Genomic DNA, 25,813 nt, shown 5'->3' with positions numbered 1-25,813 from the left:
CAAACTCATTATTTCATTCTGTAAACTATACTTTATTGCATTTTCCTATATAGATCGAATCATACCCCCATCTTTCACGAAAAAACTCAAAGAAACCTATGGTGTGTTAGGCTCCTCTGTCCTGATGGAGTGTAAAGTGTCTGGGTCACCACCTTTTTCCATATCCTGGTATCAAGATCGTCACCTGATTTCAAGTGGAGCTAAATATGAAGTTTCGAGTACAGACAATGTCTGTGTTCTGAAAATCAACACACTTGAGTCACTTGATGTCGGCAACTACACCTGTAAAGCTACCAATGTAGCAGGAAGTGATGAATGCGGTGCAGCACTGACTGTTCAAGGTCGGTACATGTTGGGTTTAGTGCTGGAATAATGGGGTTCAATACCTTTCTTCAAAAGCTGCTAACTTTCTTCAGCTTTTCTTGCTTTTGTAAATATTGATATTGAGTTGACTAACAAACATACATTAAAACATTTATTAGCAAATTACCTTTAATGAACACACAGGGATCCGTCTTAGGATAACCTGAAGAAGGCGCATATGCAATCTCGAAAGCTAATATACAAATTAATTTTATAGTGTTTTTGCCAGTCTTATAATTAATTTCACAACCTAGAATGTACGTACTTCTTTCTTATAGTGACACTCCAGCAGGCAGGCATTTAACAACCCTAACTGTTCAAAACATTGCCTAAATTGGTATATTAGCCCCTCTTTAGAGTCAATGGCTGAACTGTACACATGCTGTATCCTTTGTCTTATCTTTGTTTAGAGCCTCCATCCTTCGTGAAGACCCCTGAACCTGCACATGCCTTACCTGGCATGGATATAATTTTTACAAGCATCATTAGGGGTACTCCTCCCTTCAAAGTAAATTGGTTTAGAGGAAGTTCGGAACTACTATCAGGAGAAGGATGCAACATCATATTAAAAGATTCAATTGCCATGCTGGAGTTGTACAATGTAGATCCAACTCAAAGTGGCGATTACACATGCATGGTGCACAATGACGCCGGCAAAGATTCTTGTACTACACGCCTGTTTGTGAAAGGTTTGTTCATTTGGTACTTTTCTAGCCTAGCACTCACAATAGTATTTATCTATTTTGGATGGTAGATATGCTCATTACTGCACTTTATTATTGCTTACCAGAACCTGCAGCATTTGTGAAGAAACTGAATGACTGCAGCGTCGAGACCAGCACCTCCCTTGTTCTTGAATGTACTTATACCGGCACATCCCCTATTTCCGTTACATGGGAAAAGGATGGAGTTGAGATACGCCAGTCCGAAAAATGTACAATCACCACCACTGAAAAATCTTGCATACTGGAAGTGATGAATAGTTCAAAGGAGGAGGATGGAGAATACACTTGTAGTGTGGAGAACGAGGCTGGAAGGGATTCTTGCCAAGCTCTTGTGTCAATATTAGGTTTGTGTTCCTCAGATTACCTCCTAGCACCTAATTCTTATAAGCATGGACCATGTAAAGTGTGATCTGTATTTTTACTTATTTTCATTGTTTCTGCTGTAGAACCACCTTACTTTATTACCCATTTGGAACCTGTGCAAGTTACTGTTGGAGATTCTATATCCTTGCAATGTGAAATAGGAGGCACACCGGAGATTAAAGTATCTTGGTACAAGGGAGATACAAAACTGCGGTCCGCTCCTGGCTATAAACTATACTTTGCAAATAATGTGGCCACCCTAATGTTCAGCAGAGTGGACAAAAATGACTGTGGCGAGTATACTTGCAAAGCTGAAAACAATGTAGGAGCAGCCTCTACAAAAACCACGCTCAGTGTGCAAGGTGATGTACCACTTCCTTCACAATCCCCCCCTCTCCCCTTTAGGGTTTTTGCCCTTCTTTATTCACATTTTATTAACATTAAAATATATTCTTAATGCTATTTTCTTTACAGAGCGTCAACTTCCACCCACCTTTTCTAGAAAATTGAAGGACATTCAAGAGACTCTGGGGCTACCTGTTAAATTTGAATGCCGTATCAATGGCTCAGAACCCATTGACGTTTCTTGGTATAAAGATGGTTCTATTTTGGCAGATGATTATAACTTACAGACATCATTTATTGATAATATAGCAACTCTTCAGATTTTGGGAGCGGAGAAAGATCATGCTGGACAATATTTTTGCACAGCAACAAACCCCATTGGAACTGCTTCTTCAAGTGCCAGGCTCACACTGACAGGTGTGTTTAATTATGTTTTGCTCTCTTTTAGAAAATATGCTTTACTAAGATTCTCGGCTAAGAATGGCTTATCACAGATCAAACTGTACTTCTTGATATTTGCAAACTAGGTAAATCTTCTCTTTCTCTTTTTTCACCCTGGATGGCAATGTATTTTCTATTTCATCCTCTCAAATTGTAACTGTTATGTTTTGCAATGCTTCCATGAACACTCTTATATTTCACCCATCTTATGGTTCTCTTGGAGGGTTGGGTTTAGTTGCGGAATGTTCTTGAGTATATGATGTTGAATGCGGTACTTGATGCCAAATAATGCACACCATGTGTGCATATGGCAGTTAAAGCATGTATAAAATCAAACTTATCTTTCAGTATTGGTTTGCTGCATATTTCTTGAATGTCTTTAGCATTGAGGAAGCTGCCAGTTGAATTGATATTTGACAACTAAAAACCGGCCATTTTGCAGCAAGTAATCACTAACATTAGCAACTTCTTACCTTCAATGTTAAGTAACAGAACTGTAAACTATAATATGTGTAATTTCAATTTCCAGAACCCAAGAGACCTCCATTCTTTGATAGAAAACTGGTGCCGGTTAGCACAGCTATTGGACAGAGTGCTGATTTTGAGTGCCAAGTTACCGGAACACAGCCAATTAAAGTTTTGTGGGTGAAAGATAACAAAGAAATCCGAAGCGGAGGAAACTATTCCATCACCCACTTAGTCAACACTGCACATTTGAAAATATTTAAAGTAGGCAAAGGAGATTCAGGGCAATACTCATGTCAAGCGAGCAACGATGTTGGCAAAGCCTCTTGTTCAGCTGAACTTTTTGTAAAAGGTACTGGTTCTTTCTAGGTCTTTTATATTTGTGTTGTTTGTAAAACCTTAACACTATATAAAAATATGATATTTTGAATAGTCTCGGAAAATGTCTTGTTTAAGACAAAAAATGTGTTTATGTTCTGCCTTTACATGCATATTCTTGACATGTAAAACCCTTCTACTTAAAAATGTGCTTAAATATGGTTGTTGTTGTAGGTGTACTGTTCACTTTTCCTTTTTATACGTCTTTTTCTTTAGTTTTTGCAGGAAATGATTAATGACTGAATGGTGTTTCCTCTTTGTGGTCTGTGGTTCTTCAATGTTCAAGTAAACAAAGTTGCAGATTGGTATCAGTTAGAGTGAGGTTTACAGCAGCATATTCAGTGTAACCAACATTTGTCATGCTAAAGCAACAATTCAAGATATTAAAGTACAGATCAGGCCATAATCTTATCTATGAGCCTTCTACTGTACTTCCACAATTTGTGGTCAGTGCTCATTCTTGCGACAACATAACAAATACTAGTATTTATGCATCTTTTTCTTTATTTGGAATCAGTGACTTGGCTCTGTAATCATTTGTTTTCTTTGGTTTCTCAGAACCTCCAAAGTTTGTTAAGAAGTTTGAACCAACAAAAGTCGCAAAGCAGAGTGACTCCATTCAGCTTGAATGCAAAATAAGTGGATCTCCTGAAATAAAGGTGACATGGTACAAAAACGAGAGTGAAATCCAAGCCAGTGGGAAGTACAACATAACATTCTTGGATTCAGTGGCTGTTCTTGAAATTACTGATGCCAGTATTGAGGACAGTGGGGACTACACGTGCGAAGCTCACAACGATGCTGGGAGCACAAGTTGCAGCACCGTCATCACAGTAAAAGGTTAAAAATAACGAACTTTTTTGCTACTTTGCTATATGTATCGCACCAGGTGTCGCTTGACATAGTCTCTTTTAAGCTTAGGAAAGGATGTCCAGTAGCCCTGCTAAGTAAAATCCGAGAGCAAAATATAGAATGACATTGAAACATTGATTTTGCAGCCTTACTGTGGCAGACGTTTACCACTCCATGGAACATAAATCGCAAGAATGCTTCTTTGGGTATGAAATTCAGAATGTTTCAGGCTGCTCTGATTTAGTGGACCATCAGAGATTGTACAAAGATCACATAGTTCAACAGAACTTGTGGTCACAAAGGCTAATGTACTTCTCCCTTGATCTAATTTAATGGGTGGCCCAGTAACTGTATTGCAAAGCCTAATACCCCGTCACCTATATTGCTCACATTGGAGTGAGAGCTGTGATCCATGAAGCAGTTATATAAACAGTATATATATATATTTAGATGTTTTATTTTTCTGGGGAGGGGGTTGTTGTTGTACCTCTCGAAGTTAGAAATGGGCATGATCTATTCGCAAAACACGACGTCTTTCACTGCTTTCTGTATTCAGAAAGTTCTTGTATGGCAATCCTTTCTAGAACATTCCACTTATAGACTCAATGAAAGGGTCCTTCTTTCTCCTCCTCCAGACTCCTTTCCAGCTCAGCCTATTCCACTGTGATAAAGAGAGCAGGGTGAGAGATTTTGGGAAGCCACCATTCGCATACATTGATGTGATATTGTTTACAAAATTATTAAATAATCTGGAAAAAGAGAGGGGCTTAACCAGGAAGTAATAGTTTCAAGGCTTTGGGATAAATGTGGACATTGAACAAACTAGTTTTAAAGTGGGTTGAAATGAGGTGCTCAATATCGCAATTAATATGGCTCTCACACCAAGGAGTGAAGACGCCACTGCTTTCTTGATCAAATTGAGGGGTTATTCAAAACTATTAGATAATAGCATGGAATTATGAAAAATTAAAATATGTCTCCTCAGATATGTATTATTGCGGTAATGTTGACTGCGTGAGCATCAGGCGTTTTTCTGTCAGGAAGGGTAGATTTAGGTTCAGAGGCTTTATCATCTAAAACACTAGGAGTGCCTTAAAATGATGGTCCTGTTGTGCTCCCATGCTGTTCTTATGATAAACCATGATAATAAAGGCCAATAGTTTAAATATCTTCTTTACTAATGAGCCTGTGTGCAATTTCTCTTTTAAGTACACGCAAATAAATCTTTTTTGTTTTTTGTAGAACCACCTGTCTTTAGCAAGAAACCTAGCCCTGTAGAGGTACTTAAAGGCGTTGATGTGAGCTTTGAATGTGAACTTTTGGGAACACCACCATTTGAAGTTGCTTGGTATAAGGACAGGAGGCAAATTCGAAGCAGTAAGAAGTTCAAAGTCACCTCCAAAGACTCCCTTGCAAGCGTCCACATTCTTAACATTGAATCTTCAGACATTGGCGAATACCAGTGCAAGGCAGTCAATGAAGTGGGAAGTGATAATTGTGTTTGTGCCATTAAATTTAAAGGTTTGTATGCCTTCTTGCTTACAGTAAGTTCAGCTCTACTATGTGCATTTTATTCTTATGCAACCCTCTTGTGCAAACTTGCATACTTACTCTAGTTATATATTCCCTTCAATAGAGCCACCAAGATTTGTGAAGAAGCTAAGTGATGTGACCTCCCTTGTTGGGGAGTCTGCTGAATTGCAAGCGACTGTAGAGGGTTCCCAACCCATCTCCACATTGTGGCTAAAAGATAAAGGAGACATTGTTAGAGAAAGCAACAATATCAGAATATCTTATGTGGGAAATATTGCCACTCTTCAAATTGGAAAATCAGAACCATCTACTGCTGGGAAATACATCTGCCAAGTCAAAAACGATTCTGGCATGCGGGAATGTGCTGCCATCTTATCTGTTCTAGGTTGGTAACCAGTATGCATATTGAGATCATAATTGCAAACTTTGTCATGTGAATAACGCACAATTCGCTTTGTCTTGAAGAGCTATTTTCTGCTGACCTGCCTTAAACTGTTAAATATGATGACTCTTTGCGTCTCATTACAGAACCTGCAAGAATTATAGAGAGGCCTGAACCAACCAGGGTTACAGCTACCGATACTTGCACTTTGGAGTGTACTGTGGCTGGGTCCCCCGAACTCACTGCTAAGTGGTTTAAGAGGGGACAGGAGCTGACCAGTGGCCAAAAGTATACAGTTAGCTTAATCAACAAAGTTTCAACCCTGAAAATCCACTCTGCAGACAAGAGAGATAGTGGGGAATATACATTTGAGGTGACAAACAACGTGGGCCAGAGCGCATGCACTGTGTCTGTCGAAGTCTTAGGTTGGTTTCTATACTTTTTAAATCTTACAGTATCTTTTAACTACATTCTTTCCTTCTTTTAAAAATTGTATGTTGCATTGTTTTCACAGACCGAATTATTGCTCCATCTTTTACAAGAAAATTGAAAGAAATCAATGGTGTTTTGGGGTCATCCATTCGTTTGGACTGCAAAGTGTCTGGCTCACCTCCTATTTCTATTGATTGGTATCAAAACGGAAACAAAATCACTAGTGGAGGCAAATACGAACTAACATTTGTAGATAATAACTGTGTCTTGAATGTGAATACTCTGGAATCTTCAGACTCTGGAAATTACACTTGTGAGGCTACAAATGTGGCTGGATCTGATCTGTGCAGTGCAACGTTGACTGTCCAAGGTTAGTAAAATGTGGTCAAGCAACTTCAAAGTGGTGACATTTTCAAAATGTCTCCCTGTACTCTACAACTATCCTTTTAATCTTGTATGGACAAAATCTGAGTTGTATCTTTTCTTTTTCTTTTTGTCTGTCTATGTGCTCAGAACCACCAAGTTTTGTGAAGAAGCCAGATCCTTTAGAAGTGTTACCTGGCACTAATGTGACATTTACAAGTGTCATTAGAGGAACACCGCCTTTCAAAGTTAACTGGTTTAGAGGAAGCAGTGAACTTCTACCGGGAAGCACGTGCAATATTTCCTTGAAAAACTCCTTTGCCACTTTGGAGTTATATAATGTCGACTCATTACAAAGTGGAGATTACACTTGCTTTGTAGCTAATGATGCTGGCAAAGATTCATGCACAACACATCTGTTTGTGCAAGGTTCGTCTTTACAGCTATTTCAGTTCACATTTTGTAAACACCCATCTCTTGAGCCATATTTATCTAAGGTGTTGTCATTTTGACCCTGTTTTCCTTCTTCTTCAGCCCCAGCTACCTTTGTGAAGAAACTAAATGACTGCAGTGTTGAAAAGGGGAAGCCCCTAATTCTGGAGTGCACCTATATTGGCACCCCCTCCATTATGGTGACCTGGAAAAAGAACGGCATCGAAGTGTCACAGTCTGAAAAGTGCAGTATAACCACCACTGACAAATCTTGCATACTAGAAATCTTTAGCAGCACCGGGGGTGATGGTGGAGAGTACACATGTCAGGTGGCAAATGAGGCCGGACAAGATTCTTGCAAAGCATCTGTGTCAATATTAGGTGTGTTAATCTCTTATTTTGCTCAGTCTTTATGTATTTTCCATTATACGCATTGTTTGTGCTCATTATAAACCTTTATGCTTCAGAGCCACCTTACTTTGTTACTTACCTGGAGCCTATGGAGGTCACAGCAGGAGATTCCATTTCCTTCCAATGCCAAGTAGAGGGAACACCAGAGATTAAAGTGTCTTGGTACAAAGGGGACACCAAATTGCGATCTACTCCAGCCTATAAGATGTACTTTAAGAACAACGTGGCTACCCTGATGTTCAACAAGGTGGATAAAAATGACAGCGGTGAATACATTTGTAAAGTGGAAAACACTGTAGGATCTGATTCATCACAGGCTCTCTTATCTGTACAAGGTGAACCTTTTTTATTTTAAAAATAATTTTCCTGTTGCCTACTGCAACAAAACTTTAGTCTTGCAAAGATAAAGTCAGTATCAGTAATTCATTGGTACGTTATTGTTTCTTTCAAACTTATTTTCTTGCAGAACGCAAAGTGGGCCCTTCATTTGCAAGGAAAGTGAAGGACATTCAGGAAACCGTTGGCTTACCAGTTGCATTTGATTGTCGGGTCAATGGGTCTGAACCTCTTAAGGTGTCCTGGTATAAGGATGATATGCTTTTACAAGATGACAGTATTGTACAGACATCTTTTATTGACAACATCGCAACTCTTCAGATCTTTCAAACTGAGATGACCCATGCTGGCCAGTACTTTTGTACGGTTTCCAATCTTATAGGAACTGCTTCTTGTAGTGCCAGACTTATCTTAGCAGGTTTGTTGATAATTCCACCTTTTCAAGAAAAATGTTCATGTTAATTATTTTGAAACGTCCCACAAATACGCATTTCTTAGACATTGTGAAAAGAGCATGGTGTAACTATGTGGTCTTCTTTCTGATTTCCAGAACCAAAGACACCACCCTTCTTTGACATAAAACCAGTCCCAGTTGATGCCCCCATCGGTAACGCTGTTGATTTTGAATGCCATGTCACTGGGACACAGCCCATTAAGATCACTTGGGCAAAGGACAACAGAGAAATCCGTCCAGGTGGAAACTATAAGATCACCTGCATGGAGAACAGGCCACATTTGAAGATTTTGAAAGTGAGCAAGCTAGACTCTGGCTTATACACTTGCCATGCCAGCAATGACATTGGGAAAGATTCTTGCACAGCCCAGCTTGGTGTACAAGGTATTTATCTATATTTATGTAAAACATATTTTCCAAATATTTCAATGAGGAAAAGGGTGGTTGTAAGGAAATGATCATGACTTGTAAATGCCTATAACAAAAACTATATTTTAAAACCTGTAAAATAATTGATTTGGCCAGAAGTGCATGTATACCCTCTTTAATAGCTCGTACTTCTTTCAATATCAGTTCTTACCTTTCTAGCAATTTATCAGTGTGTGCCTGTATGCCATTGTATGCTTCAACCTAGTTGTGAAATTGGCATTCAGTCAAAAAAGTGCATTGTATAATACCAAGTGGATATTGAATCCGGTTAAATAATGGGTTTCTTGTGAGTATTCTGTTAGAAAGCTGCATTCTTGTTGAAATTCATCACCATCTTTTTAAAACATTGTACATACTGAAACAATTAGAGTGTGCAATAATTTAAATTGGGCACAGCTCATGGAAGTGTAAACCTGTTGGAATAAGGGCCAGCCTAAGGAACTGGTTGTGTGTTGATGATAAATATTCTAAAAACCAAACCAGTTATTCACCTTGGTTTTTGTAGTTATACCTGCACAACAACAAAGCCCTAAATAAACTACATTTATTCCAGCTGTGCCCATGGTGATCTGCTTCTTGTCTCAGGTGAATGCCTTTGTCGTCCCAACCCCGGGCCTGCCTGCTTGTCTTCAGTTTAGACTGTTTGTAGCCTGAGGCATGTGGACTAATTGGTGTGGTTCATCCCCAACATAAAAATTCATATGCCAGCTCTGCGGTTACCATTGAGCCATTTGTTGATTTCTAAATCTTTTCTTAAATCCAACTTATTGGCTATACAATCTTTCTCTGCCCTTCTGGATGTGGTTCATGATATATGACATATAAAATGATTTTCTTATTCAAATCTGATGTATTTTTTCCAATCATTGAGTATGACTTGTTTCCTAGTCTACCAAATGTCTGAAACTAAGGCTGAAAGTATTAAACTTGTAAGGAACCGTGCATTATTAGAATTGTGTGTAAAACATGGAAAGTGTATTGCATTGGCATGTTTTTTGGTGGTAAATCTGAAGTGCTTGGTCAATATTTAAGGTTGTGTGGGGGTCAGGCACTCAGTTTAGTTTTATATCTTGAAATCTAATATGGAATGATGTGGGTTGTTTGAAAATAATTCAGATCTTACTTTATGACAAAAGCAAATCAGTCTCATATATTTACATTAAATAACTATACAAATGTTCAACACTTCCTCATTTCTTTACAGTACAATGAAAGGCATCTTCTCTTTAAATTTCATCTGACATCTAAACAAACCTCTTCAGATTCGTTCAGTCTTATTTCCAATTTGATGATATATTTGTGTGGCTTTCTGATGTAGATTTGGTTTTCATGTATAATTTGCCACCTTGCTATTCTTTGGCTCAATTCAACCTTTGCTGATTCAATTGAATAACTTTTATGCTTGATCTTATAGAACCTCCAAGGTTTGCAAAGAAGCTGGAAGCATCAAGAATTGTGAAGCAGGGTGATTCTGATCGTTTTGAATGCAAAATCACTGGCTCTCCAGAAATTAGTATTGTGTGGTACAAAAACGACACAGAGATTCAGGCTGGTGGAAAATACAGAATGTCCTTTTTCGAATCTTTGGCAGTACTTGAATTATCGGATGCCGACATTGAAGACAGTGGTGACTACACTTGTGAAGCCCACAATAGTGCTGGAAAAGCAAGTTGCAGCATATCTTTGAAAGTAAAAGGTCAGAATGAATTCCCCTACTTTAATTTAAAATATTAAATATTACAAGATTTTCACTTCATTAATCCACAGTATAATCGCAACCAACTACATGAAATTAATAACTTTCCTAAAGAGACCTGTAGTTTTATAACAACAATTGTAAGCATGATTTGGTCTCACGTTACATTAAGGCATAACTAATTTGTTCACAATAGATTAATTAGTTGAAAGGCTAATCCTATCTGCCTGTTCTGTTAGTCAGCAGTTATCATTCAGTATGCAATGATCAATGGTGTCCATCTGCTTGAAAGTCTCATGTGGGCTTGTAGGCCTATTAATACTCTAACCTTACATGACTTGTCTTGGGTGAAGTCTACATTGCTACCACTACAATACTGGTGTAATTTGTGAATACTACAAGAGTAAAGTTTGGTCCTTAAAAAGAAAAGTTTAGAAATCTTAAAGGATAAAGGAGTGCTTATTGTGAACAAATACATTTAACCTGTTAATTAATTATTCAAATGTCAGTCTGCTGAAGGGGAGCTTACTTGAGACTTAAGGTATAACACGGTTATCCTTCCCTATAATGGTTGAAATAAACTTTCCACAATTTATAGCATAAATTCAGTGTGAGCTTGCCACAAGCCACAGCACTTTTGTGTACCCCATTGCAGCTCCAATGCCAAGCTCAGGTCTGTGACTAGAGAAAGGAGACAGCAGCATAGCAGGAAACAAGTCACTAAAGGCAAGGGAATGCTGGGGCAGGAGGCCTCCCCACCTATGGCCCTGCCCCCTTCATTTTGGCCTAGTTGACTGTCAACTTCAGCCAATGGGTAGGAAGGCTTTCACTCTATTATGATTGTTGAAGTAAGTGCTCTTTGTACTGTAAAAAATTGTTGTGCCTATTCCCATCACTCACATGCACATTGTGCATATTGGGGAGCACTGCAGCTTTGGGCACCCTTCATCCCCACATTTGCAGCCTGCATGCAAGTAGAAGTAACCGAGCTGATGTTCTTTGAGTGACATTAGGTCATTACATTGAAACTCATTCAAAGGAATAGCTTTACAAATAAAATAAAACATTGACAACTTTGTTATAATATAAAAACAAAAATAAAGCTATTGAAATACTCTGGAATTAGTGAAAGGAAAATCAGTAAAAGAGGCAAAGTTAGGGTTATGTGTTCAGGTGAGGACTAAGGTTAATTTTAGGGTTGAGTGTTGACCTAATTGTATGTTTAATGTTAGAGTAAGGTTAGGACATTAGAATTTACCACATTTTCACTGCAGACAATTCCAAAGTCATGACTGCGAAAAATTGCATAGTTCATAGGAAATCTGTTGGAACAAAAAAAGTGAAAAACTGTAAGGGTTTAAACATTTCGCTTACTATTGATGGGTTTCAATACAACACTCTTTCCCTGCTTGTATCTTACCAATAATACACAACCCTGCTATTTCAGTCAGTTGCCTTTTAGAAACGTTCATGCTAACAAAGCTCTAAGTAGACATATTTTATCCCACTTCTTTTAGGGACTTGTTCGGCTTTCTCTATATTGACTAGCCAACAGGATATCTACCCATTTTCCATTTTATAAAATAAGGTAATCCAAGACCTCTCCGATCAGATCAAGTTGTCACATTTTCATTTACTGATTGGTAGTCAGGCTTTAAATAATGATCGACTTTCTAAATGCATCTTATTTTCTAAAATAAAATGATTCTTTCTCCATAAGAAGCAGTCAACATCTCAAAATTAACCCGAAGAGTAGCGGCTGGAATCTTAAATAAACCTTTCGTGGTAATCCATCTGGAGATTATATATACATATCTCCTCAACTATCACCAGTTTGCTGAAAAATAAAATACATGTGTCTTATCCATAGATCACTAATCACATTTATTTTCTATTATTACCATACCGGAAATATTTCTCATTAAGCTATATGTGGCTCCATTTTACATCTCAACAAGTGCTGCATTTTTAAATCAATGAATGCACATAGTTACACAGAAGAGTCTAGACTCACAGTGTATACACCGTCTTCTGTGGTGCTGCTGAAATATTAGAAATCTCTGTCTGCAAATCCAAATTTGAGCACTGTTGCTTTCTTCTTTTTTGCCTGTAAAGAATGATTTGATAACTAACTCTGTTTTTCGAAACATATGCATAACCTTCTGAAATGTCTCGCTTTTATATAGCATGGCAGCTGTAAAAATGTCTTAAATACAATTAGAGCAGTTCTTCACTTCCGTCATTACTACTACCCAGGCTCCAAATATTGCATTTTTCAATATCTTGTAACTGGAATGGATTTTCAAAATATATTCATGTATAAAAAGTACTGAAATTCTTGTTTCTTCTCTTATAGAACCTCCAGTGTTCATTAAAAGACCTCAGCCATTAGAGACTCTTAAAGGTCTGGATGCCAGCCTTGAATGTGAGTTAAAGGGTACTCCACCATTTGCAGTGTCTTGGTATAAAGACAGAAGGGAGATTAAAAGTAGCAAGAAATTCAAGATTATCTCTGAGAACTTGTTTGCTAGCATTCACATTCTTAAAGTTGATGCTGGGGACATTGGTGAATATCAGTGCAAAGCAAGTAATGATGTTGGAAGTGACACATGCATCGGCACCATAAAATTAAAAGGTTAGTACTTAGGTTTCACCGGTCCAATTTCTCTTTGTGCTTTATGACTTTCTTAACAACATGTCACTCTTATAAAAAATGTTATGTTTGCATTACAACTTCGTACTTTCTTTGTCAGAACCACCAATGTTTGTGAAGAAGCTGGAGAACATCTCTATTGTTGTTGGTGAACCAGCTGAATTCCAGGCTACCATTGATGGCACTCAACCAATTTCTGTTCTGTGGCTGAAAGACAAAGAGGAGATTGTTCGAGAAAGCGAAAATATCAGCATTTCCTACTCCGACAACATTGCAACACTCTACTTTGCAAATGCGGAGCCATCCAACACAGCAAAATATACTTGTCAAATCAAAAATGATGCTGGGATGCAGGAATGTTTTGCTACTTTATCAGTTTTAGGTTGGTAAAAACTATAATCAAATATGTGCTATATCTTCTCAGTGTAAATGTGCATTTTTTCACAAATCTGTAGTTCAGTTATGCATTACCATAACTTTCACATGTAAGATCTTTTTGAAGACATGCCTAAGTGATTTGCCTTTTATTCCTTTTCAGAACCAGCCACAATTGTAGAAAAACCAGAACCCACACGAGTTACTGCAGGCGATTCTTGTGCACTAGAATGCACTGTAGCTGGCACTCCCGAACTTATTGCCAAATGGTTTAAGGATGGAAAAGAACTATCCAGTGATGACAAGTACAAAGTTAGCTTTTTTGGCAAAGTGTCCACACTAAAAATATTTTCCACTGGAAGGGCGGATGGTGGAAAATATACATTTGAGGTGAAAAACAATGTTGGCAAAAGCAGCTGCACTGTCTCCGTTGAAGTACTAGGTCAGTGTGCTTAATTATTTTGTGATCTTACTCTTCTGTGTTACATTATTACAAAGGCAAATACAATGTGGTCTTATGCATCTTTTCGGGATACACATTTACTTTACAAAATACATGTATCCACAAATAATGCAGACCTAAAATTCTCTGGGCTGGTTTCTTTTATCTCATCTTTCACCTTTGTATTGAATTTATACACCCACTGTGTGCTTTTGTCTCTTTCAAAATGAACCTAGGGTCATTGATCATGGTGTATAGGATTTTCCTACATTTTCTTGAATTAGTAGATATGAATGTCTTTTTACCCACAACTCTTGGATATTCTTTCTTTTTCTGAACTGCAACTCCAACTTAGTTGCGAGATGCCAATTATTACAAATGGAGTGCATTGTATTTAGAGCTAAATACACCCAATGTGTGCCCTTGACCTCTATATGCTATTCTGTATGCATTCAGAATCTCATTACTTGAGTACCTTTAAAGTTAATGATTTTGGATATCATATTTATGTATAACAGAACAGTCATTTATATAGAGTGGCAGGCTGAAATGCATTACATTGTTGGAAGGCATCTCTTCAATATGCCTACTATAAATGAAAATGAACGTTTTGGCAACAAATACTTTGGGCAATATTGTGAGTTAACTTGTGTTTCCGGGTTTGTGGGTAAGTGAAAAAACAATTCACATAAGTGAAACAATCATTATGGGGACTCCCACTACATTAATTGGGTGCTACTTTAAAATCACCACTATAAAGATGCAACTACATGATTTGGGTAAATACAACTGCATTAAAATAATTCAGTTGTTAAAATAATGTATTTGATTTTATTTAATGTCAATTATTTAAATTTAAGGAGTAGGGGGGTGTATTTTTACAAGCCCCTTGGGAAATGGCCAGTGTCAAGCTTAGGCCTTCTGTGAGGGGCATAAGAAATTGGCGCAATGGTATCCTTAAAGTGGCGCACTGAAATCTTATAGATTTCAATGCACCACTTCTACGAGGCTTTCTGAGGGGGAGCGCACACCCTGCATACATTATACCAGGCTCAGGTATAATGTGGCACAGGGGTTTACAAAGTGACACATCTGCATAGATGCTTTACTTTGTAAATAGGACACAACATGGCACATTTTTACACTGCCGGTGTGTCACTAAAAAAGGGATGCCCCGGCGGCTCATAAATAAGCCCCAAAGTTTCAATAGGGTTTGCACAACTAAATTGCCATTGTTAAGCTCTTGCTTCTCTTGAGGTCATTGGCTGCCACACTTCATCTCATCCTAGCAACTACCCAAATCTAACAGATAGTTTTGAGTATCCCATATTTGGTGATTTGTCAGACGTCTGTTTATATCCTTGTGGGACTCTTATTCTACTTTAATCTTTCTAAAGCTTGATCCTAGTGTGAAAACATAAGAAGGTACCTTTTGGGTTTGTCTTATCCCCAGGGATTTGTCTTTTAATTTAGGACTAGAACATTTAGTCTTTGCTGGGCAATGCTTGGTGTTTACTTGCAGGAAAGCTTGGTGCATTAGGGTGTCTTGACTGAAACAATGCTCAGTGTCATGCATTTTGAGCAATGACATAGAGGGCATGAACTATCTCATGTACAGAGTGTTGTTTCTTGCAGTGTGTCAAAGAATATATCTTTGGCTGCTTATCTTTCATTACTCTTTTTTTCTTTTTGCCTTATTTGTCATGTAGACCGGATTATTCCACCTTCTTTTACACGAAAACTAAAGGAAACAAATGGGTTGCTGGGCTCTTCAGTTGTCCTGGAGTGCAAAGTTTCTGGATCACCACCAATTTCAGTTGCTTGGTTTCATGATGGAAGTGAAATCATCAGTGGAGAAAAACATCAAGCCACATTAACAGACAACACATGTTCTTTGAATATAAACTCACTAGAAGCAGAAGATGGTGGGAATTACTCATGTGAAGCTACCAACGTAGCTGGATCTGATGAATGCAGTGCCATTCTATCAATAAAAGGTCAGTCACTTATAAAAGGCTGACATACGTTTGTGCAGTAAATGTAAATCAGCCCACATGATTAAACAGAAATCTTCACATATGTGCCGTGGTATAACTAACATTAAAAATAATTTGTCTGATTTACAAAACTGCCCACTCTTGCCTATTGCACTGTAAAACATGAAATCTCACCTTGTGCTTTTGAAGTTCATTGGCAAGAAGTCACCATTTCAAACCTAGCAAGATCTTTCTCAGTGTCTCCCCAGCATCTAATATAACACTTCCCAGAAATATACAAATTGCACACAACTGCCCCAACTCTCATATAGCAGAATCCGAGCGGCCTCCTGTTCCATTAATCCAATAAAATGAACCATATTCATCTTCATGTGTTATATTTTGTATGTCCTCATACATCACAATTGTCACTGAGCCTTGTCTTTCTGCCAAAGTACTCAAATGTGCATGCACTCTTCACTCCCTCCTCCTTCCTGTCTCCATCGATCAGATATTTATTGCAAGCTCCATCCAGTTCTGTGTTATTAACAAAATATCTTTTTTGAGGAGCCTTGGCTTCATCTTTTCATCAGAGGAAAAATAATGTTTGCCCACAGGGGGCCAGTTTGTACTAGTTAAAAATAAAGTAATTTACCAACAATGAAAAGTCAAATTCACACCTCTTGTTTTTGTTATGTCTATCTAGAACCTCCCACTATAGTAAATAAACCAGAACCTCAAGAAGCCTTACCTGGTGAGAATATAACATTTACAAGTGTCATCAGAGGAACACCACCATTCAAGGTCCACTGGTTTAAAGGAAGCAGTGAACTGGTATCTGGAACCAATTGCAGCATCTCTTTGAAAGATTCTCTTGCAACACTGGAGCTTTACAGTGTGGATGTTTCTCAAAGTGGGGACTTCTCTTGCCAAGTTACTAATGATGCTGGGAAAGATTCTTGCACGACACATCTTTTTGTGAAAGGTTGGTCCTTATAACCATTATTCCTCTTACTTTTTTCAGTATCCACCTTCCAGTGAATACCTGCCATTAAATGAGTTTTCCGTTATTTGTCTTTTTTGTTCAGAACCCGCATCATTTGTGAAGAAACTGAATGATTGCAATGTAGAGACAGGAAAGTCCATTGTTCTGGAATGTACATATTCTGGAACAAGTCCCATTTCAGTTACATGGCAAAAGAATGGTCATACCATCACTCAGTCTGAAAGATGCAATCTGATCACTACAGAAAAATCTTGCATACTGGAAATCTTCAACAGCGCAAAGGAGGATGATGGTCAATATGTATGCAAAGTTGAGAATGAGGTTGGACAAGATTCTTGTCATGCCTACCTTTCGATCATAGGTGTGTGTCTTTTAGCTTATATTCCATTTTCATTTAAATTATAATACTGAAGCTATATTTGTATTTAACACAACTATTTCATCATTTGTCCAACAGAACCACCATCTTTTGTCACCCACTTGGAGCCCATGGAAGTAACTGTTGGAGATTCCGCATCTCTGCAATGTCAAGTAGAAGGAACTCCAGAAATTACAGTATCATGGTACAGGGGTGATACAAAGATAAGACCAACCACTACAAACAAAATGCATTTTAAGAATAATGTGGCTACACTGGTTTTCAGCCAAGTGCATTTATCTGACACTGGAGATTACATATGCAAAGCCGAAAACAGTGTTGGAGTTGCTTCATCTTCATGCCAAATAAGTGTTCAAGGTGATTTATTGTACCGTCTTTTTTTAAGCAATTCACTGTTTACATTATTGTACATTTATCATTATTTAAAATGTTCCTGTATGCACCAGTTCATCTTTTTGGATGAATGCTAATTCTTTTAATTTGTCTGCCAAGAATTATTTGCAGCGTTGGCTATTGAAAAGTTTACCTATGCTGTCACTGATGCTTACTCGCTCAATTTTTAATATATTCTTCAATGCTGTGGCACATTTCCTGCAAAACTATTACAGTACTCCGCAATAATAAGAAAACTTCCAGTAAGCTTCAACATTTCATATTTCTGTTTTTACAGCACAACAACTTCCACCTTCATTTGTAAGAAAAGTGAAGGACATTCAGGAAACGGTTGGATTGTCAGTTACGTTTGAATGTCAAATAAGTGGTTCAGAACCAATTGATGTGTCTTGGAGTAAAGATGGGGTTCTTTTGAGAGACTCTCTTAATGTGCAGACGTCATACGTAGATAATGTAGCCACGCTACTGATTGGGCAAACTCAGAAGAGTTCTGCTGGCCAATACACTTGTACGGCTACCAATTTTCTTGGAACTGCTTCCTCAAGTGCCAAGCTCATTCTCACAGGTTTGTTGGTTATCAATGCATTTATTTTAGTTTAGCTCCATCCACGTATTTGTTTTATTTAGTTTAACTACTTCTTCCTATTCGCAGGAATAGAGCATTAGGCCAATTCAGAAAAATATGTGTAACTTATAACTCTCTTAACTTAGACCTATGTCGTCTATTAACTTATGCCTCTTGAGATAATCACTAACTGTCTCTTCCCAAAGAAGTGTAACATAAGACTGTCTACGGAAATAGGTTTAAATGAATGGAATTCACTAATAAGACACTCAAACCTTTTCAAAAATCTAGGTCCAATGTATTTTGCGAATATGTGTAAAAATGCACTAGATTAGAGCTGGGATATTTACACATTTTTAAATTAACATTAGTTATTCTTACTTTTCTCACTTAAACATTCTTCTCGAAGGTCCCGTTTTTTCCCACCCACCCTTTGAAAAATGGACGGTTGGTCCTCTTTCTTACACTTTACACTTATCTAAAGCAGTTAAGTCTACATCTGCCAAATTCTAACTTATTTTGTAACTTAAGCGTGTTGATAAGTGTGGTAAAGAAAGTAAAATATTAGTGAGAATCAGTAAGTTACACCTGAGTGGGTGCGTACCACATTCCTATGAAATTTCTCCGGGCACATTCCCTCCCCTCCGCACCGGGATTCCCACAAGTACAACAAGAGTACTTATCTTATAGGCATACCTGCTTTAAGCATTCTTAAATCATTGAAATATAACAGACTTTCATGAATAACATTTGAAAGCATAGGTTACTCCTATTTGGAGATGTAGTCAGCCCTATGACAAACATTTGTTCCCGACTCACATGATATGTAAGCACTTTGGGCCTCACACACACAAGTCGTTAGGAAAGCCAGGCCGCGAGTAATGCTTAGTTTGTTTTCATTTTTAGAAGGACGACAGCCTCCTTTCTTCGATGTCAAACTTTCACCCATTGACATACCGGTGGGAGAAGCTGCTGATTTTGAATGCCACTTCACTGGCACTCTGCCAATTAAAGTTGCATGGGCCAAGGACAACAAAGAAATCAGAACTGGTGGAAATTATAAAATAAGCCAGTTGGAAAATACATCCCACCTCACAGTGCTAAAGGCAGACAAGGGAGACTCTGGGCAGTACACCTGCACTGCAGTGAATGAAGTCGGAAAGGATTACTGCGCAGCTGAACTTCGGGTGAAAGGTAATCAATACCAAAAGTACACATTTTATATATATATTGAAAGCCTTATAGTAAAAAACAAACGCATGCTCCTTTTATTGCGAACACTAGTATCACAGTGGTTTGTATGTACTTATGTATGATCATCATTAGGCTAGTTCTCGTAAAAGTCAGTAATTTACTTGTGAATATATTTCTGACATTTGGAATAAGCACAGGATAACAGTAGTATTTCTAGGAAGCTGTTGCAGTTGCTTATTTCCCATTAGCATTTTCAGAATTCATCTCTGGATTCCAGGCTACTCCCTGTAAAATAAGTTTCTTCTGCATGGAAGTAACAAGTGTATATTTACATGTATAAATATGGCATCCAAGTGCAAACTTTGTGTTCTTTTTATCCATGGTGTATACATTTGTACCCATGGTTAACCCGTTCCACCACATCCCTACTGCTTTTTGGTAGTGTTTATCCCCATTTACACCAAGGCTATGGATACAGTCTTCACAAGAAAAAATGAGTGATTGCATCTTTTTAGTAATGTGCCTTCGAAAAATTTTGAGAGTGCCCATGAATTCACAATTTTTAAAGTGTTTACCATCTGACGGAGGACCTGGCTAGTAGTTAGGGCTGGACTGTTCCCATCAGTGGTCGGAGTGCATAAAAAATATGGGGATTGTGATGCTGCGTGCAATGTGGGCAGGATCAGTGAGCGGGATGTGTGGCTAAAAAGAAACAATATATGCTGTATCTTTTTTGGTCTACTTCTTTCGGGTGGTTACATATATAATTAAGCACTGCTTAAATGAAAAATAAATGCAAGTTAACTTGCCAGTGGGAAATGTATTATCGTACATTATGAAGCCTCTATTAGTTATTACACTGTAGAGGTCCTTCTCAAAGAGCCAAAAGATGAATTCAGATTGGTGCAGTGAGGCATAGTGACTTATTTATTTTAGTGCTACGACCACCCAGCCTGGGAATTTTCAAGTCATTATTTTAAACTTGCATGACACATAGTATAACATAGGCAGTTGTAAAATGCGCAAAAAGATAAAAATGTGCTTCCAAAATATAGATATATTTTTTATAACTGTCCGTCAAAAGCAAACTTTCGACACAGCTCAGCTGGTAACAACCTTGCAATGCCACTCAAAAGTAATAAATATGTGTCATCCGGAATCTTCAAGTGATACCATCAATTGCAGCCAATACCCACTTCCGAGCAGCCTTTAAATTTGCAGATTATCAAAATGTGCACATTTACATTTCTTTCAGGCAAGCAGGCACCTGGGCAAAAAAGCTTGTTTCCTTTTTAGCTCTGTATCACACCCTCGGTTTCACAGCACAGGAAAACTCCCCCCTTACACTTGAGCTGAAGCATTCCAGCTGTCGAAGTCCCGGGATAGTTGTTTTATCACAAAAAGTAGGGTAACTGCTTTTCTTAAATGAAAAATGGATGGGCACGTTGTGCACCTCAGATCCTACCCAGTTTGACCTATGGTTCCCATTGGAGTACGGTCGAGACTGATTTATATATGGCGGGGTCCAAACTGAGGTGAATTGGTGTGCAAAATACCAATGGATTGGGATGCGGCCCTGATTAGTTACAAGCAGCTTAGATTAATTCAAGCATTCCATCTATCACTTTTTTGTACACTAGTTCTTATGTTTAGGAGCAAACTTACTGAAAATATTATTGAATCCATATGGTGTAATATTGTAAATGGGCAAATTCCTTTAAAGATAAATAGTTAAATTTTTTGTATACAAAATATGACTACAGTTATGACTGCAGATATTTGTAAACCATATTCAACAAGTTACCAGTCTTCATTGTACAAGGGCTATTTCACCAGGACACAATTAAGAAAATTAACCTTGGTTCCCTTGCAGAACTAATATAACACATTATTTTGCCCCTACATAATTTTGTAGGTGCAACCAACCTTTTAACAAGGAAATTATAGTCAATGAAAATCCCACTGTTTTGTGTGATAAAAACTGGAGAAAACAGATTTCTCCTTTTAGTGTCTACACCACATAAAAACCTTACAAATTGTGTGAAATCGATTTATGACATGTTTAGTTGAAATAGTGTCTATTCCATCCTCCTTTACACAAACAGCAAAAAAGGTGCCTATGGATTTGCCCTGAGTTTGTGCACCTATGCAAAGTTTTTATAATAAGGACTCCTTCTTGCCACGTTCTCAACTTACTAGAGTTTTTGTTGCAACCAAAATTGTGAAATATGTATATCCAAATTGTTTCTGGCCGTGTAGCTTGGGGGATTTAGATATCTATACAAAGCATGAGTACTACTAAAAATATTGAATAAGCCAGGTTACAATTAAAACTGAAATTTTAAAGAAACTCAAAGGAATATATTTTCTGTTTGGGAAAATTCTTGGATCATGATTGTTTCGTACACGCCGTTTGAGCCTAGTCTTGCTAACATTTTAGACATTGGGATCCCCAGGCTGGAACAACTAGGTTTGGCATTTGGCTGGTACCTTTTTGTTTGTAAGTGTGTTCTGAAAGGCCCAGACCAGGTGCCAGAAAGGAAAGCCTACTATATTTTTTTCACAAGGTGATTAGTGTGCACAACAACACACAGCTCCTAGTGACAGGGCCAATCCTCCTGGGAAAAACACTCCTGTGATTTAATTTCAAAACAAAATAGGCATCACTGCACGTTGTGAGTTTAAGTTTCCCTGTTAATTTAATCTTGCATCCAAAAATTGACGTGTTTTGACAGTAGTCTTGCTCACATTTCCACCAATCCCATCACCATGCTATCTAAATAGTGTTTCTCCCACCAAATGCCAGTGAGGCAGAATAAAAGCTCTAAGACAATTGGATTCCATATACATAATAATAAAATACAAGACAGAGACACCATATGGACTTCACCAGGACAAGGAACTGCATGCACATTTATGAAAATGGAACAGTTTGTAATGAACTGTAGAGAGGATTTGCTCATGAGAAGAATGTGTTCATTTCAGCTGTGTTTTGGGGGAAAATCATGTTTAGCATGTTTAACAGTTTAACATATGCAATTTATTGGATTTATGGTGGAATATAAATGCGGAAAAAATAGTAGTGTCAATCTCATTACATGAATGAACTGGAGGCCTCTAATGGGCATGATGGTAAAAGCACTGGCATTTGATATCAATTGGGGAGGCAGGAAGGTGGGTTATAGGCATACAACAAGGAGAAAGTAGTATGAAAATAAACCACTAGAGTGTAGCAATGGGTGAAAATAAATACATGATTTTTGCTACAATTCATTCTATAAGATGAATGGACATATCAACTTAGCATGACAAATCCTAGAATGCTTAGCACCAAGAGTATATCATGTGGTAGAATCATCACTATTATGAAAATCATAATAATGAATCATCACCATTATGGATGGCCACTACAGCTGAACACTGTAAATCTCAGAATGCTTTGTGATGAAAGCATGTAATGTTATGTTTTACCACAGTGGTAAACTGCAGCTCACAGAAATATTAGCGATATGATAGGAGAAACAATATTTAGATAGCATGGTGATGGGATTTGTGTAAATGTGAAGAAGAGTACAAATATATATATATATATATATATATATATGTATATATATATATATATATATATATATATATATATATATATATATATATATTCCAGCTCCGAGGTACCCAACGTACAAAGGAGCACCCGGACCTCAGCTGCACACAAGAAGCCTTGAATGGTAAGCACGCCTCCAGCACAACGATATCCTTTAACTGTTCAAACTGCCCTGGATGCCTGACGCGTTTCGAAGTGTCCCCACTTCTCTTCAGAGGCTTTGGCAGTTATGAAGGAGCGCTTGAGGCACCACACCGCTTCTTGCTTAGATGCATGCCCTAGATGGGACTTATGGGACTTGTAATGCCTCACGTCGCGCTAATGTTCAGTTGGTAACTTTTCAAGCCCACAGATGGGCCTCGCTGTGTGGAATGCGTGCAGAATCCATACGCTGCTGTCCCATGTTCTCGGCCCGTAGTCAAGACCGCATGGCCCCCGGTTCTTTCAGGGTGGTGCTCCTTCCGCGGCATGGGTCGCCGCGTAAATATTCCAGCTCCGAGGTACCCAACGTACAAAGGAGCACCCGGACCTCAGCTGCACACAAGGAGCCTTGAATGGTAAGCACGCCTCCAGCACAACTATATCCTTTAACTGTTCAAACTGCCCTGGATGCCTGGCGCGTTTCGAAGTGTCCCCACTTCTCTTCAGAGGCTTTGGCAGTTATGAAGGAGCGCTTGGGGCACCACACTGCTTCTTGCTTAGATGCATGCCCTAGATGGGACTTATGGGACTTGTAGTGCCTCACGTCATGCTAATGTTCAGTTGGTAACTTTTCAAGCCCACAGATGGGCCTCGCTGTGTGGAATGCGTGCAGAATCCATACGCTGCTGTCCCATGTTCTCGGCCCGTAGTCAAGACCACATGGCCCCCGGTTCTTTCAGGGTGGTGCTCCTTCCGTGGCATGGGCCGCCTCGTAAATATTCCAGCTCCGAGGTACCCAACGTACAAAGGAGCACCCGGACCTCAGCTGCACACAAGGAGCCTTGAACGGTAAGCACGCCTCCAGCACAACGATATCCTTTAACTGTTCAAACTGCCCTGGATGCCTGACGCGTTTCGAAGTGTCCCCACTTCTCTTCAGAGGCTTTGGCAGTTATGAAGGAGCGCTTGAGGCACCACACCACTTCTTGCTTAGATGCACGCCCTAGATGGGACTTATGGGACTTGTAGTGCCTCACGTCGCGCTAATGTTCAGTTGGTAAGTTTTCAAGCCCACAGATGGGCCTCGCTGTGTGGAATGCGTGCAGAATCCATAAGCTGCTGTCCCATGTTCTCGGCCCGTAGTCAAGACCGCAAGGCCCCCGGTTCTTTCAGGGTGGTGCTCCTTCCGCGGCATGGGCCGCCGCGTAAATATTCCAGCTCCGAGGTACCCAACATACAAAGGAGCACCCGGACCTCAGCTGCACACAAGGAGCCTTGAACGGTAAGCACGCCTCCAGCACAATGATATCCTTTAACTGTTCAAACTGCCCTGGATGCCTGGCGCGTTTCGAAGTGTCCCCACTTATCTTCAGAGGCTTTGGCAGTTATGAAGGAGCGCTTGAGGCACCACACCGCTTCTTGCTTAGATGCACGCCCTAGATTGGACTTATGGGACTTGTAGTGCCTCACGCCGCGCTAATGTTCAGTTGGTAACTTTTCAAGCCCACAGATGGTCCTCGCTGTGTGGAATGCGTGCAGAATCAATACGCTGCTGTCCCATGTTCTCGGCCCGTAGTCAAGACCACATGGCCCCCGGTTCTTTCAGGGTGGTGCTCCTTCCGCGGCATGGGCCGCCGCGTAAATATTCCAGCTCCGAGGTACCCAACGTACAAAGGAGCACCCTACCTCAGCTGCACAAAAGGAGCCTTGAATGGTAAGCACGCCTCAAGCACAACGATATCCTTTAACTGTTCAAACTGCCCTGGATGCCTGACGCGTTTCGAAGTGTCCCCACTTCTCTTCAGAGGCTTTGGCAGTTATGAAGGAGCGCTTGAGGCACCACACCGCTTCTTGCTTAGATGCACGCCCTAGATGGGACTTATGGGACTTGTAGTGCCTCACGCCGCGCTAATGTTCAGTTGGTAACTTTTCAAGCCCACAGATGGGCCTCGCTGTGTGGAATGCGTGCAGAATCAATACGCTGCTGTCCCATGTTCTCGGCCCGTAGTCAAGACCACATGGCCCCCGGTTCTTTCAGGGTGGTGCTCCTTCCGCGGCATGGGCCGCCGCGTAAATATTCCAGCTCCGAGGTACCCAACGTACAAAGGAGCACCCGGACCTCAGCTGCACACAAGGAGCCTTGAATGGTAAGCACGCCTCCAGCACAACGATATCCTTTAACTGTTCAAACTGCCCTGGATGCCTGACGCGTTTCGAAGTGTCCCCACTTCTCTTCAGAGGCTTTGGCAGTTATGAAGGAGCGCTTGAGGCACCACACCGCTTCTTGCTTAGATGCACGCCCTAGATGGGACTTATGGGACTTGTAGTGCCTCACGTCGCGCTAATGTTCAGTTGGTAACTTTTCAAGCCCACAGATGGGCCTCGCTGTGTGGAATGCATGCAGAATCCATACACTGCTGTCCCATGTTCTCGGCCCGTAGTCAAGACCGCATGGCCCCCGGTTCGTTCAGGGTGGTGCTCCTTCCACGGCATGGGCCGGCGCGTAAATATTCCAGCTCCGAGGTACCCAACGTACAAAGGAGCACCCGGACCTCAGCTGCACACAAGGAGCCTTGAATGGTAAGCACGCCTCCAGCACAACGATATCCTTTAACGGTTCAAACTGCCCTGGATGCCTGACGCGTTTCGAAGTGTCCCCACTTCTCTTCAGAGGCTTTGGCAGTTATG

The 25,813-nt window shown here is 39.5% G+C and overlaps 1 protein-coding gene across 1 annotated transcript in view; it reads left to right on the top strand.

Annotated features, from left to right (window-relative positions):
• Positions 1-25,813, top strand: part of TTN (titin) — a 380,526-nt gene that overhangs the window by 110,979 nt on the left and 243,734 nt on the right. The window contains exons 67-92 of the mRNA XM_086956205.1: positions 54-341; positions 774-1,052; positions 1,154-1,432; positions 1,535-1,813; positions 1,926-2,213; positions 2,767-3,054; positions 3,639-3,920; positions 5,175-5,453; positions 5,569-5,850; positions 5,994-6,272; positions 6,362-6,649; positions 6,793-7,071; positions 7,177-7,455; positions 7,542-7,820; positions 7,952-8,239; positions 8,372-8,659; positions 10,119-10,400; positions 12,757-13,035; positions 13,154-13,435; positions 13,592-13,870; positions 15,580-15,867; positions 16,553-16,831; positions 16,935-17,213; positions 17,310-17,588; positions 17,902-18,189; positions 19,096-19,383. Coding sequence (XP_086812331.1) covers positions 54-341; positions 774-1,052; positions 1,154-1,432; positions 1,535-1,813; positions 1,926-2,213; positions 2,767-3,054; positions 3,639-3,920; positions 5,175-5,453; positions 5,569-5,850; positions 5,994-6,272; positions 6,362-6,649; positions 6,793-7,071; positions 7,177-7,455; positions 7,542-7,820; positions 7,952-8,239; positions 8,372-8,659; positions 10,119-10,400; positions 12,757-13,035; positions 13,154-13,435; positions 13,592-13,870; positions 15,580-15,867; positions 16,553-16,831; positions 16,935-17,213; positions 17,310-17,588; positions 17,902-18,189; positions 19,096-19,383 — 7,347 coding nt within the window. The remainder of the gene's footprint in view (positions 1-53; positions 342-773; positions 1,053-1,153; positions 1,433-1,534; positions 1,814-1,925; positions 2,214-2,766; positions 3,055-3,638; positions 3,921-5,174; positions 5,454-5,568; positions 5,851-5,993; positions 6,273-6,361; positions 6,650-6,792; positions 7,072-7,176; positions 7,456-7,541; positions 7,821-7,951; positions 8,240-8,371; positions 8,660-10,118; positions 10,401-12,756; positions 13,036-13,153; positions 13,436-13,591; positions 13,871-15,579; positions 15,868-16,552; positions 16,832-16,934; positions 17,214-17,309; positions 17,589-17,901; positions 18,190-19,095; positions 19,384-25,813) is intronic.

The sequence above is a fragment of the Lissotriton vulgaris genome, chromosome 2_1 (assembly GCF_964263255.1).
Source record: "Lissotriton vulgaris chromosome 2_1, aLisVul1.2, whole genome shotgun sequence".
Taxonomy (NCBI): domain Eukaryota; kingdom Metazoa; phylum Chordata; class Amphibia; order Caudata; family Salamandridae; genus Lissotriton; species Lissotriton vulgaris.
The sequence above is the reverse complement of the archived record's forward strand: the minus strand, read 5'-3'. Positions and strand labels throughout refer to the sequence as shown.